At 45.3% G+C, this 13,422-nt stretch overlaps 1 protein-coding gene across 1 annotated transcript in view; it reads right to left on the bottom strand.

The window, feature by feature from the left end:
- Positions 1 to 7,590, bottom strand: part of PARD6B (par-6 family cell polarity regulator beta) — a 15,319-nt gene extending 7,729 nt beyond the window's left edge. The window contains exons 1-2 of the mRNA XM_007446378.1: positions 7,525 to 7,590; positions 2,725 to 2,947 (exon numbers count right to left, since the gene is read on the bottom strand). Of these exons, the coding sequence (XP_007446440.1) occupies positions 2,725 to 2,947; positions 7,525 to 7,590 (289 nt within the window). The remainder of the gene's footprint in view (positions 1 to 2,724; positions 2,948 to 7,524) is intronic.
- Positions 7,591 to 13,422: the final 5,832 nt, after the last annotated feature.

The raw sequence follows: 13,422 nt of genomic DNA on the forward strand, positions 1-13,422 counted from the left end.
GGAATGAATCGACTGACTGACTTTTCATGTTTTGCTTAAGTCATATTTGTATTACAGTTACTTTTTCTTTTTTTTTGGCCGCACTGGGTGGCATGCGGGATCTTAGTTCCCCGACCAGGGATTGAACCCGTGCCCCCCTGCAGTGGAAGCATGGAGTCTTAACCGCCGGACCACCAGGGATGTCCTAAAGTTACATTTTTAAAAACAAAAATTTTCTGTTGAACACACTGCCTATTTCTAGATCAAATTCTAAGGGCTATGAATTGTATTGGTTATTTACCTCTACAGCATAGAAAACTTTTGTTTACATCTAAACATATTTGAAAAGGAAACAGCAGATGATAACCACCCTTAAAAGATGTTAGGATTAATCCTATGATCACGTGTTACAATTCCAGTAACAAAAACATGTGGTAGTATAATCCAACACCTATAATCTTTCTAACGAAGGGGATAATCCAACAAGTTCTGTCAGATGGCAGTAGTTTAAAAATAGTTATTCTATATTTAAATACATGTTCCAAACAGCAAATTTGTAATGAAAATTACAACTAAAAAGACAGGCCTTCTATTCAACAACAATGATTTAAATTATTCTGCTTAAAATGACAAGTTCCACTCCAGTGTTTTGTCTTCTCCTCTTCCTTCTCCAACATTCTATACATAGCTTTCTAAGAACCATCCCTGCTCTTCATCTCAGCTAGCCCTTATGTCCACTCCCCAAAATTTCAACTATCACTTTTCTGCACTTTCAGCTCTTTGATCAGCCTCTAGATTTCCACCCTAAGCTCCAGCCCATCATTTCTGATTTCCTACGGGACAAGGCTGAAACTCGGCAGCCAGATAAGCTTTTTTGTCCTATAACCACACCAATTTTCTTTCCAAGTCAAACTCTCTTCCAGACCGTACCTGTTTTATGGCACCATCAGGCTCAAATCCAGAAAGCTATGCTCCTCTGGACACCTCTTCAACCCTCTGCCCTCCAGGCGGGAGCGCAGTGACTCTCACATCCTCCCCTTTATCTTCCTCACCTGGCCTCCTGACAGGGCAGCTTCTCTGCATCTCTCACCCCCCTGCTCCTTGCTCTCTCCTGTAAGACTGCTGCATACTCCAATTCATCCTCAACAGCCAAATGAGTCTTCCTGAAGTAACACTCTAATTGTACACACCCCTGTCACATACCTAGGAAATCCATCTTAGGGGTCTTTGGGAAAATGAATTTGCGTGTTTGTAAAGTATTTTGTAAATAGTCAAGTGATACAGATGTAAGTTACCCTACCCTTGGAGGTTTATTTTGTTGGCGACTTTAGTTCCTCCAAACCCAGAAGCAAAGATACACAATCAGTGGAATTTCAAAGTCCTAGAAGTGGTCCAATGCTTATCAACTGATTGGAAAGAAAGTTTCACCTTCAAGGGTAATTTCTACCCACTCTCTCAAACTGCTTTCTGGGTTGGTTTACAGACACAGTAAGGCTTTGATTATCCCACCAATACTGGGCTTGTGGCTCTCATGTTGCCTTTCCAAGCCTCTTCATTTACCAAAGACAAAGGAATAAATGGCACACACCATGGCCATCTACAGGCGGACACAGATAAACACACACACGGAGGAGGCCACAAAGTTAAAAGTTTTAGGGCTCAAAATACGTTTCAATTCTTGCCATATAGAGTGGTTATTTTAAAATGTTCTTTTGCAAGACCAATATCAATGTTTACATTCCTCCAAAATAATGACTTGCTCTCTGATTTTCCAGATAATTGACTAGTTTTATTTCTGTGAAAAATGCCTTAAAAGGAAAGAAAACATTCACCGGAGGCATACTACATGCCAGAGCACTGCACTGAGCTCATTTAATCTTCCTAGTAATCCTATGAGATAGTATGTTCATTCTATAGATAAAGACACCGAGAGACCCAGGAAGAATAAACAGCTTTCCTTCAGGTACCTATTCAGTGGTGCATACAGTATTTCAAAGTTAGTTGCTACCAAAAAAGTAGAATGTTTCCCTGAATCCAAAGTCATACTCCTTCTACCACATCTTTCTGAATGGACAAAATTCCATTCAACAAAGTGAAGATTCAATAAATTCCTAATTTCCACTTAAAAAAAATCTAAGAGGTTATAAAGTAATTAAAACCATGATCTTTCGGACTTCCCTGGTGGTGCAGCGGTTAAGAATCCGCCTGCCAATGCAGGGGACACGGGTTCGATCCCTGGTCTGGAAAGATCCCACACGCCATGGAGCAACTAAGCCTGTGCACCACAGCTACTGAGCCTGCACGCTAGAGCCCGCGAACCACAACTACTGAGCCTGCGAGCCACAACTACTGAGCCCGCGTGCTGTAACTACTGAGGCCCGTGCTCTGCAACAAGAGAAGCCACCTCAATGAGAAGCCCGTGCACCACAACGAAGAGTAGCCCCCGCTCGCCGCAACTAGAGAAAGCCTACACGCGGCAACGAAGACCCAACGCAGCCAAAAATAAAATAAAAATAAATTTTAAAAAACCCCGCAATCTTTCCAAAGTATACTTAGTGAAGTGTAAAGATGTCAATTAAACCAATAATATCACAGATGTCTTAACTCACTTGTTAGTTAATATGGTAAGAAGATTCACACAAAATGTCTATTCATTAAATTTGTAGTGAATTCTGTGTATCCTATCAATGAGGAAAATAAACAACTTCTAATTCTAAAACAATTTTTCTAAACATTGTTACTTACCCTTTTTTTGTATAAAAATCCTAAGCAGTGGGTTGGCCGTTGAAACAGCTTTGTGATAATTATCATCGTTATTTATGGGTAGTAAATCTCCGTGGATGTCTGCATAGCCTACTAAAACGTCAACATTGGGTATCTTATGAACATGTTGCAGTAATCCATAAAACTCCTCAAACTTTCCAGGTTTTGATCTTTCCAGTGAAAACCGACGAAATTCAGCTCCAAACTATAAATAAACATATTAATTTTAAAAAAGGTAACAGGATCCAATCTTAAAATGCATGACAGAAAAATCACAGGCACAGTATTTCCCTTAATGAAGAAGACAGTTCCAATAACACGGTCTATTGTCAGAAACCTCATTATCAGGAGATAAAACAACATAAGGAAGGCACAGGAATGTGCTCACTGCTGCATCTCTGAAGGGCATTCCCTTCAAGAGATGCAGTCTCAACTTAATCCCTGGGGTGCCCAGGTCTCACTGGGGACTGTCCTGCAGAGTGACTCAGCTCAAACAAACCCCGTCTGGAGCCCAGATCCTGACAGCAGTATCTGCTTCTCACTCAGGCCATGGGGTAACAAAGATGTTCCTAAGTCTTTATTTTGACTGGTAGCAAAAAGCATCAAAGTTTCCCTCCCCATAAAAGGAATTACAATTTCACAAGAAGTGGCAAGAATTAACAGCAACATATACAAAAAGGACTTTGAGTTTCTTGGCACTAAGGTAGGATACAAATGGAGGTATGTCATATAAGAAACAGGTCTAGAGGTAAGAAGTGTCTTCCCTATGTTAATCTTAAAAAAAAAAAACCCACACACAATCCATTAAATATATATCCTACAACTCTCCAATTAAAGCAAAAGTGTTTACGTGCTTGGCACAGTGCTAGGCCCTAGAGAATGAAAGGCTCAGGCCTGCACCAGAGCTCAGCAATTAGTGGGGAAAGAGAATAACTATATGAGAGGCATTAAGGGATCACACAAACAGGGAAGATGACACTTCCATCATGCCCAATATTTATCTCCACAATTGTGGTTCTCAGGTCTGCTTCCCTACTCTAGATTCACACCTCTGCCTTCCAAATGCCAAATTATTTAAGTGATTCTTACTCAACACGAAGGCTTCATCTAGCCCATGATAAACAGGATCCATGACTTAACTATGGGACTAGCATGGCATTTCCTCAAATGTGGAAACATAAGAAAGATTCATCAGCCTTCCTCAAAAAGTGCCCCAGTCACACAAGTTTGGGAAATGCTACATAACTATAATTACACTCTTAGGAATCACTGTGGAGACCAGATATTAAACGCTCAGTTAAGTCCTGTGGTTGATTTAAAAAAAAAAAAAAAAAGTTTCTAAACAAATGTTTGCCAAATGTGTTTGACCACTGAACTCATTTTTCCTCTAAATATCTATTATTGGCAAGAAACACTAATGTACCCCTAAGACAGCCTTAAGCATCTTGCAGAGAAAGTCTCTATCAGAATAATTTGAGCAGGTTACAAATGCGTCAATTCATTTCCCTAAGGATCCCATGGTCTCTCTGAACTCACTGCTTTTGCTATCTCGAAGTTCATCTGCCTTGTTTATACCCAATGAAAAATTACTAAAACCACTTCTTACCTCTAACAAATCAAAAGTTTCCAAAACACATTCCTGAAACATAAACACTAACATCTGTCAAGAACATAAGGTGACTCATACCTAAAGCGCTCAAAAAGTGTAGTCATACCTTCACGTTTCAAAGTAAATAATAACTGGGGAACACCCTTCATATCAGAGTTAGTCTTATGATGTTATAAAACGTCATAGTTTCTTCTCCATTTTCTTTATTCTGGTATCACAACATCCTAGTGCTTTCTGATTCATCTCAGGGTTTTATTACTTCCCCTGGTGAATGGGAGTAACATCTAATAACTGAATATTTTAGGGCTGCAATGTTTTTGCTAAAGCTTGTGGATAAAAATTCTTTGCTCAACATTTTTTTCTCTTGCTTAAATGTTATGATAAAAACAATGGAAAATTGTATGGCTTCACAAGTAGATGTGCCCTTTTGCAATGTTAGCAGGAAAAAAAAAAGAGAAATTGTTATGCTTCTTGCAGCAAAACAATAGGATTAAGAGAACTTTTTACTACATGAAGTAAAATACTAAAATAGAGATAACATTAAGACCCAATCAACAACTATTATAACTTAGCCTGGTCTAGTTTGCCGTGGTCACCCAGAATGTGTATGGACACCTATCTCCCAGTATCTTTTGGTACACTATAGAAATGAAAACTTAATTTTAATATCGTTTGCCCATGAATAATAACTAGGAAATGTACAGCTCAAAGACTATTCCAAGTGTTTAATAACCTAAGGTTATTAAAGGACATCACCTTGATTATTAAGAGCTTTTCCAACTCTGGAGAAACAGGAAGATAAATCAGTTACCAAAGAAAACTCACATGGTAACTGGTATCACAACTTAACTATAGTTATATTTGCATTATCCATTACTTTATTTGTACCATTTTCCCCTTCCATGAGCAAAGATATGACGTTGACACTGTTTTCTGTGCAGAAGAAAAAGAAATCCTGAAACGTGGATCTGTACATCACCAAATTGTGGTTACAACCTCTTAGCGACCAGCTTTGTAGAAAGCTGTGATATCACCAAAGCAGTGAAAAAGGAAGTATTGTTTCACACATCTGTCCAAATATTTTTTAAATGGTAAAGATGCCAAATGTTTTATTTAATCCATTAAATATATATTTAAAACATAAGGTGCCACTGACACACTAGAAACAGCACCTCTACTGTGCCTATTTATCAGCAGCTAGAACACTAGTGGGACCACACTTTATGAGATGCAGATTTTCAGAATGCCTTGATTCTATTTAAGAGACACGGTTCACCAGAAGTCCAGTAGGGCAGGTCAAATATATAATGAGCAGTATGGGAAAGATTCACAAACCAGTTGACAGAAGAAAAGGGCGGAAAGCCTGAAATTCCAGTCCCCAAGCGCTCGAGGTTTCCTAGTCAGAGAGATAAATTACCATTTGACTATTTATCAGAAGACCTAGAATCCCTACTCATTTTTTCCTATGATAAAAAGATTAAATACTTGCTACCAACATTAGGACCACGAACTGAATTTTAAGATTATGCAACATCATAAATGTCTTTCTTTTCTTAACCTCAACTCCCACAAACCCAAACTAGATTTATGACAGAAATGCCATGAGAAGGTTCAACCACTGGCCACGGAACTACCACCACTATACTGCTAGAGGAAAAGCTCTATATATTTTGAGTTATCTTAACCCTTAGTTCAAGCGTGTCACTTCAATTTGCTATGGCAGTTCCACGGAGGACACAGGAGACAGCATATTCGTGAAACGGCTATAACTACATTTCTATTCTTATTAAGCAGAAGGGTTTCTTAACTAGTGCCTATGCTGATACACGAGTTAAGTCGAAAATAACATTTTAAAATAATGTGAAAAATGAATGCAGATACTCTTGATGTGATCATCTCAGCTACAGCAACTTACAGAACTTTGCTTATCAACTCCAGATAATAAAAACCATTCTACCACAGGCTCCAGGGAGCCTTCCTACTCTAGCTCACTGAAAATCACTCCTGGATTAGCATTCTCCTACCCCCTACCCCACCCCGTAGTCTAACATTCAATGATGTTTCATTATTCGTAACGTTGATATGCTTTTACTTTTCTCCTATTCTTTCATGTGTTTTGATCTTCCCAACTCTTATTTTCAATGTTCTCAGGGCCCAGCCCATGTCCTCTTTTTTCTATTCTATAAAGCCTAAAACTTATTTTGTAAAAGGTTTTAAGGTTTTGTCATAAAAAGCACACCTTGTCGAAGTCATAAGCTTTCTGAGCCCCCGTCTTCTCAGAGGATCAGACTAGGTTATCGAAGTCCCCTTTGGCTCTTCATGAAATGCTTGCTGAAAATGTTCCCGTAGCCGCCGACCATCTTCAAATTCCATCTCAAAACCCCCATTGGAAAGCATTCCCTCACTAATCCCTATACACCGTCCTGCTCAGGGAGCCCTGCAATTCAGGAATTCAGTGGATACTGACGTAATTATCGGCAGATTGGCGTACCGTTGGTCAAGAGTGAAAACACTTGATGTGAAAAGGGAGCAGGATGGAATGAAGAGAGCACCCAGGCGCAAACTGTGAAGTGCTACTCAAACGAAAGGCGATAGTGTTAATTTTACAGATTAAATGCATACCAAAGTTAGTGCTAGAAAAATCTCTAAGCAGGAAGCAAAGCTAACTTTACAAGGGCTCTTGAGTTCCCTGGGCTCTCTCCTTCACCACTTGATGCACCCTTGAGCCACAGAAAGGGGTAACATTTTGTGACCACGGGCATTCCAAATACTCTTTACTCAGAGGCCAGGAGGTAGAATTCCTCCAAACCTTTCGTACCACGCTGCGCTCAAACGCCTCCCATCCTCGGCTATACCTCGGCCCTTACTCCCATCCTTGAACAGGAATGATTTTTAAGGAGATAGATTAAGCGCTCAGCTGGCCTCCTCCCTACCTGGGGCAGGAGCAGACACAACCCCCCACGCTCGTCCTCTTCACAGCAAGCGTATTATCCACCATCTCCTGCCTCCAAATCCCACCATCGCGCTCACCACGGTCCCAGACAGCGGGCAGCTCCTCAGGCCGTCCCCGGCCAGCCCCTGGCCTCCCCCAGGCCCCGGGAGCACCCCCCTCAAGGCTCTGGCCGCCGGTCCCCATCTAGCCGGCCGCTCCGCCCAGCCCGGGCCCCGCGCACCTTGCTCTTCACCTCCATGGTGCCGAGGCAGCCACTGCCGGCTCCGTGCCGGTGGCTGCGGTTCATCCTGAGGCCTGGCCCGCAACAGCCTCCTCCAGCCGGGCCGCCCCTCGGAGCGCGGAGAGCGAGTGCCCGGCCGGCGGGCTCGGGACTCGGCTGCGGCCCAGGCACCTCCTCACAGGCACCTGCAGAGGGGCGACCGTGGCTCGGGTCTCCGCGCAGAGCTCCGCTCGGCTGGCTCCTCACGCGGTGGGACCGAGGGTGAGACTGGCGGCGCGGCGGGCGGGAACGCGGCTCCCTCCCTCCGGGCCTCGGCGACGGCCGCGACGGCGAAGGAGGAGAAGGGGGCGGAGCACAAGGGACAGGCGCCGCAGCCTAGCTCTCGTCCGCTTCCCCCGCGAGCCCGCGCGCGCGCACCCCAGTGGGGCGGGAGCCGCGGCACGTGCGCGCGCTCACCTGCAGCCTCCGTAGACGCCTTGGAGGCTCGCGCTCCGCCCACACCCAATGGGAAGCGCGCACCTGCGCCCCCAGCGCCAACCAATCGATACACGCCTCGCGCAGCGCGTGGGCGGGCCGCCTCCGCGAAAGTCCCGCCCTCCGCCGTACGATTGGTCCCACGCTGCGAGGGAGGGGCGGGATCACCTGAAGCCGTGGACCTCCTCTCCCGACCTAGCAGGAGAGCTGGAAAGCGCATGCGCGGGCCCTAGAGTTTCCGCCCCGGGAAGGCCGGCCGGAAGCGCGAGCGCACCTGGAGATGAGCTAGGGCGCTGGGCCTTTCGCGCACGCGCAGGCGCGCGCCTGGTTGCCCCGGACCCTGCTCGCGCGCCGCGGGGGAATGGGAGGCGAGGCCCGGCTGGTGCGGAGGTGGGGTGGGGCTGCTATGTTTCTGCCACCCCTTATCTCCCTTCCACTTTGGGATGCTGCAGCGTGCAGCTACGCCCTTCCACCACCCATTTGCGTCGTTTAGGGGTCTGGCTGCAACTCTGATTACAAAATTCAAGTTTTCCCGCCTCTGCAACAGTCACTGGGGAAGAATCTCAGGGCTCTACTGGCTTAGTTTTGTTGGTAGAGACTCTTTCTGCAGTCCGTCAAGTCCCATAGGGTCGAGTAGCCGCTGGGAGGGAGGGAAAGTGGGCAGAGGCTCGGGATGGCTCCGCGAAGGTCCGGCTTCCCCGAGTACTTCTAGACCGGCCTTCCAGGGCTTTCTTTTTTTCTTTTCTTTTAAATTTATTTTTAACCTCTGAAGTCTTCCTCTCCCTCCAGCCATTTCTGGGCTATTCGTTGTGTCCACCAATGACAGCCTCCAGATTGCCTTTGTCCCCCTCCCCCCAGTGGAATGACCGAGCTATGTCCCTGATAACAAAAGACTGACTCCTCTCTAAATGCCCCAGAGCTGGGTTTCTTCTCCCAGGGGCCCTTTTCAGCACTGGCCATGCTGGGGAGGTGAGTAGGAGACCCCCAACGCTCCCCGACACACGCTTGCAGGAGGCTCATCATGGCACTGCGGCTCATCAAGGAGCTGTGGAACCATCCTTTGAGCTGGACCTGGGCCGGCGGGCGGGGTTTCTAACCTGAAATGGCCAAGAAGATCTGGTTAGGGTGCTGCATTCCACCTGAGTCCTCCGAGGCTTCCTCCCCTTATCTCATGCCTCCAATCCCTCCTCACACTTTGCACCCCTCCTTCCCAGCACTTGTGTCAAGTTCCGGTTTCCCCATGTGTTTTGGGAGTCATCTGCTCCTGACCGAGAATGACGGCTCTGAGAAGGCAGGGGTCTGCTTTGCTCACTGTGGAGCAGTAGCACCTACCTGACTCCTAGCAGGTACTCAGATATGTCTCTGCTGGGTGCTGGAGCTGAGGAGGGCGATTTCTCCATACTAACTTTACCCCACCTGGGTTCAAAGGTGAGAAACCCATCTTTCCCCCTGAGGGGTTCAGTCCAGCAAATATTCGTGGGGGAATTTAAAGTTTTTCTGGCCATTTTGGGTGGAAGTCCAGATGGAAAGGATCCCATCCCAAGCTGAGTAATAATAAAACTGCCTTCTCTACCCCCTGTTCAAAAGCACCTACTATGTGACTCAAGCTAAACTGGAAATGAAGTGTGGTGCTGTGATGGGGCGGCATGGCAGTTTGGTCTCAAGACCCCTTAATACTCTTAAAAATTATGGAGGGCCTCCAGGTATTGTGTTTTTGTGTGATATGTCTTTCAACAGTCATTGTATTAAAATTGAAATTGAGAAATGTTTAAAACACAAGAATACACAAGCACACATACCAATAGTCATCAGGGTGATGATATCATCACATGTCCTGTCCCTTCTGGAAAATTCCACTGTATACCTGTCTGACAAGGAAGGTGAGAAGAGCAAGTGACATCTTAGTATTGTGAAAATAGTTTGGGCTTTGAGAGTCACCTGAAAAGGTCTCAGGGAATTCCAGGGACCTCTGGGATCTCTGTTCTCAGCTGTCACCTCCCAACCCCCAGCTGCCAGGGCCACATGCTGGGCTCTAGTTCTGTGGGAGCTATTGCTGGGTGGTGGAGCTTTATTACTGTTATCGGTACTGATTTATCAAGCCCCTTTTTAAAAAGGAAGTTCATGGGTGCCAACACACCTGCATGGGCCCTGCATTCCTGGAGGTGTCGTCACACCCTCTCTGTCCTCCCCCGGGGTGTGGCATCCCTCTTGGACTTTCCTTTCTAGAAGGGAGGGCCCGAGCTTTCTGGATCTCCTAAGTGGAATGTGCTCTGAGGCCTGCGTCACAAGTGCGCCTGGGCTGTGTAAGGAAGGAATGTGGAAAATAGTCTGAATTTGATAAAGGTGGTGTGGAGGAGGGGAGCCCTTTCATTCCGAGACGGCTGTTCCGGGCACACGTTTGTTCGCAGGGCCTGAAATTCAGCCTTTCTCAAGAAGTATGAAGCCCAGAGAAACAGCAGAAACAGAGAAGGGTTTATATTTTTGTTTCTTTGGTTTGAAAACTGAACCCTAATCTCATTTCTCTCCATCCTCCCTCCCCACGCCCAAATCCTCAAGCTAAAGCTGATCAAGTCTTACGTGGGGGATGAAAAGCTAGTCCCAGGCCTGGGAGAATTAATACTCAGTGAGTTAGGGAGATAAGCAAAGTGAGTGGATGACACAGATTCTATAAATTACAGGTTCACAAAATCATTAGTTGGGAATGATTATCACACCCACACACTGTCATATCTCCCCCCACCCCCAGCCCATCTCCACCCTCTGAAAGAAGCTAGCGAGGGTTCCATTTCTGCTTTATCCCCCTTCCCAATACTTTCTGTCTTTAGTTCTACAACTTAACACAACTCTTGTGTCTGTTTGAAATTTACCTTGTGAGGTGGAAAGAGCTTGTAATTTTCCACAATTCATTTTATTGATTTACATCTTGCATAACAATGCTTATTTCTTTCCTTCCTCCTCTTAGGGGGAAAAAAAAGAGGTGGCAAGAAATCACGTATAATGGTGAGATTGGTGAGATTTTTTTCAAGAAGTTTCTCTTGCCAACTCTTTTCCTCCTTGATTGCTCAAGTGCCAATTTTGATGGAGCTGGTTAATAATTCTTTGAGAGAGAGGTGAAGTGTACATTTATGAATCTCAGACTACTCACCAAAGCATTTTAAGCCCTTTGCAGAGTTGGAATTAAGTCACATGATCCGTTTTCTGGTTAATAGCTTATAACACTCACAGCTCGGGAAACAAATGAATTATCTCCTGTAGCTTGGAAGAAACTAAATGCCATTTTACTTAAAAACCCATCTTCATGGGAGGCAGCGTGTGCCAGGCACCGTGTGCATGAGCCCTGCCCTTGAGGAGCTTTGCTTTCTGACCTCTTGCCTCTCTGGGACTCAGTTTCTCCATCTGTAAATGCAGACGGATGAGATCATCTTCACAATCCCTTCAAGCTCTTAACATTCTGTGTACCCCGGGGATAACGGAGATTGATCATTATTTCAATTAGTTCATGCCAGGCATGAACTAGAATGAAACGCGTAACCTTTCCATCAGGGTCGATAGGCAGGCAGCAGTCATCAGCTAAAATATTCCACTTCCTAGGACGTGTTGATGAAGATGATGATAACTAACATTTACGAGGGTCCACCCTGGTGCTGGGAACTGTGCTAAGTGCCGTCCCCATGAACTATCCTATTGGCTTTTAAGGAGTATGGAAGAGCTTTATACTTGGAGGCCCTGAGATCTTAACTTTTTAAAGTGATAGCTGTTAATTTGAGCCCTTGCTCTGCCCCTTGCTGGCTGGGTGACTTTGACCCTGTTCGTTTAACTACTCAGAGCCTCAGATTCCCTCCTCAGATGAGAAACTATACATGAAACTGCTTTGCAAACCATCAGGTTCGGTGAGAACATTGGCGGTTATTATTTAGCACATAATATTGCCTACCAAAGCCTTTGGTAGAATTTCAAGAAATTCTTTGAAATAAAACAGAAATGTGTAATAAACCATTCTTCTTGCTTTCACACGGGGTGACCTTTTAGTGGCCATCTCTTAGAGAGGCTGAGAGGCAGCTTAGAGGAGTCCTTAAGAACGTGATTCCCAGATGCCCACCTTCACTCCTGCCTCTGGCATTTCCTACCTGTGTGACCTTGGGCAAGTTCTTAAACTCTCTGAGCCTCAGTTTCCTCACCTGTAAAATCAGGATAATAGGAGCATTATTTGTCTTCATTCATGTACAGAGCACTTAGGGCCCAGCACAGACTAAGGACTCCTTAAATGTTACCTATTATTGTCATAATTGCTGTCTAATTATTTTTATTACCTACTGCCATAATAGAATTCATTAATGTAATAAGTATTTATTAAGCCTCAACTGTGTATACAATACGGTCCTTGGCATGGAGCTAAAGAATAATTAAAAAAAAAAAAGAATGAAGGTTTGATTTCTACCATCTAGAACTTCACAGTTCACATAGACGTTGGCTCAGCAAGCATCCTTGAATGCCTACTAAGGAACAGGCAGAGACAATACTATGAATGTGTGATCAAGTTCTTGCCTCCAAGAATCCAGAGTCTAGCTGAGAAGTCAGACCCTTGGAGAGATGTCTTCTGGAAGCGATGTGCGGAGTAGGTGAGGGGGGAGGTTTGCTGGAGTTGACCATCCTAGAGCTCACATCTGGCTCCATCACTAACCAGCTGTGGAAATGTGGGCACACGTCTTCATCTCTCTGAAGACCGCCTTCCTCAGGAGTGAAATGAACATAGTGAGAATATCTACCTCTTTTGAAGTCATAAATATTTATTGAGTGTCTATTTTGTGCCAGATACTATTCTAGATGGTTAAAGATACAGTAGTAGCGAAGACATGACCCAATCCCTGGCCTCCCGGAGCTGACATTCTAGGGGAGGATAGAGACAGAATACACAAGCTAATTAATTACAAAATATAGCGTGTTAGTGATTAGAGCTATGGAGAAAAATAAAGCCGGGAAGGGGGATGGGGAGGCCTAGGGAGCTTGGGGGTGGGGGGAGGTGTAGAAGGAAAAGGAAAATTTCAAATAGGGTGACAGGGGTGGCCTCTCAGGGACACTGGAGATGAACAAGTGATCCTGTGTTTCTCTGGCTGGGGGGAGCGGGGGAGGAGGGGGGAGCTGATGGTCGGGGGACGCCTTCCAGGCAGAGGCTTAGCCTGGGTGTGATGATTAAAGGAGATAAAGCTCGCTCCGTGCCTGGCACACAGCGAGTACTCAGAAGACACCAGCTGCTATTTTGAGCCATTACTCAGGGCTAAGGCCGGGGCAGGAAAGAGGAGGTGGGAGTGGAGCAGAGAGGATGACTAAGTCAGGCCTCGGGGGGAGTCTGGAGTGTTTCACGGGTGAAGTGACTTTGGTTAGAGCCAGGGCAGAAGAATGAGTAGGAGTTTGCTAGAGGCACGG

The sequence above is a fragment of the Lipotes vexillifer genome, unplaced genomic scaffold (genome assembly GCF_000442215.2).
Source record: "Lipotes vexillifer unplaced genomic scaffold, Lipotes_vexillifer_v1.1 scaffold251, whole genome shotgun sequence".
NCBI lineage: Eukaryota > Metazoa > Chordata > Mammalia > Artiodactyla > Lipotidae > Lipotes > Lipotes vexillifer.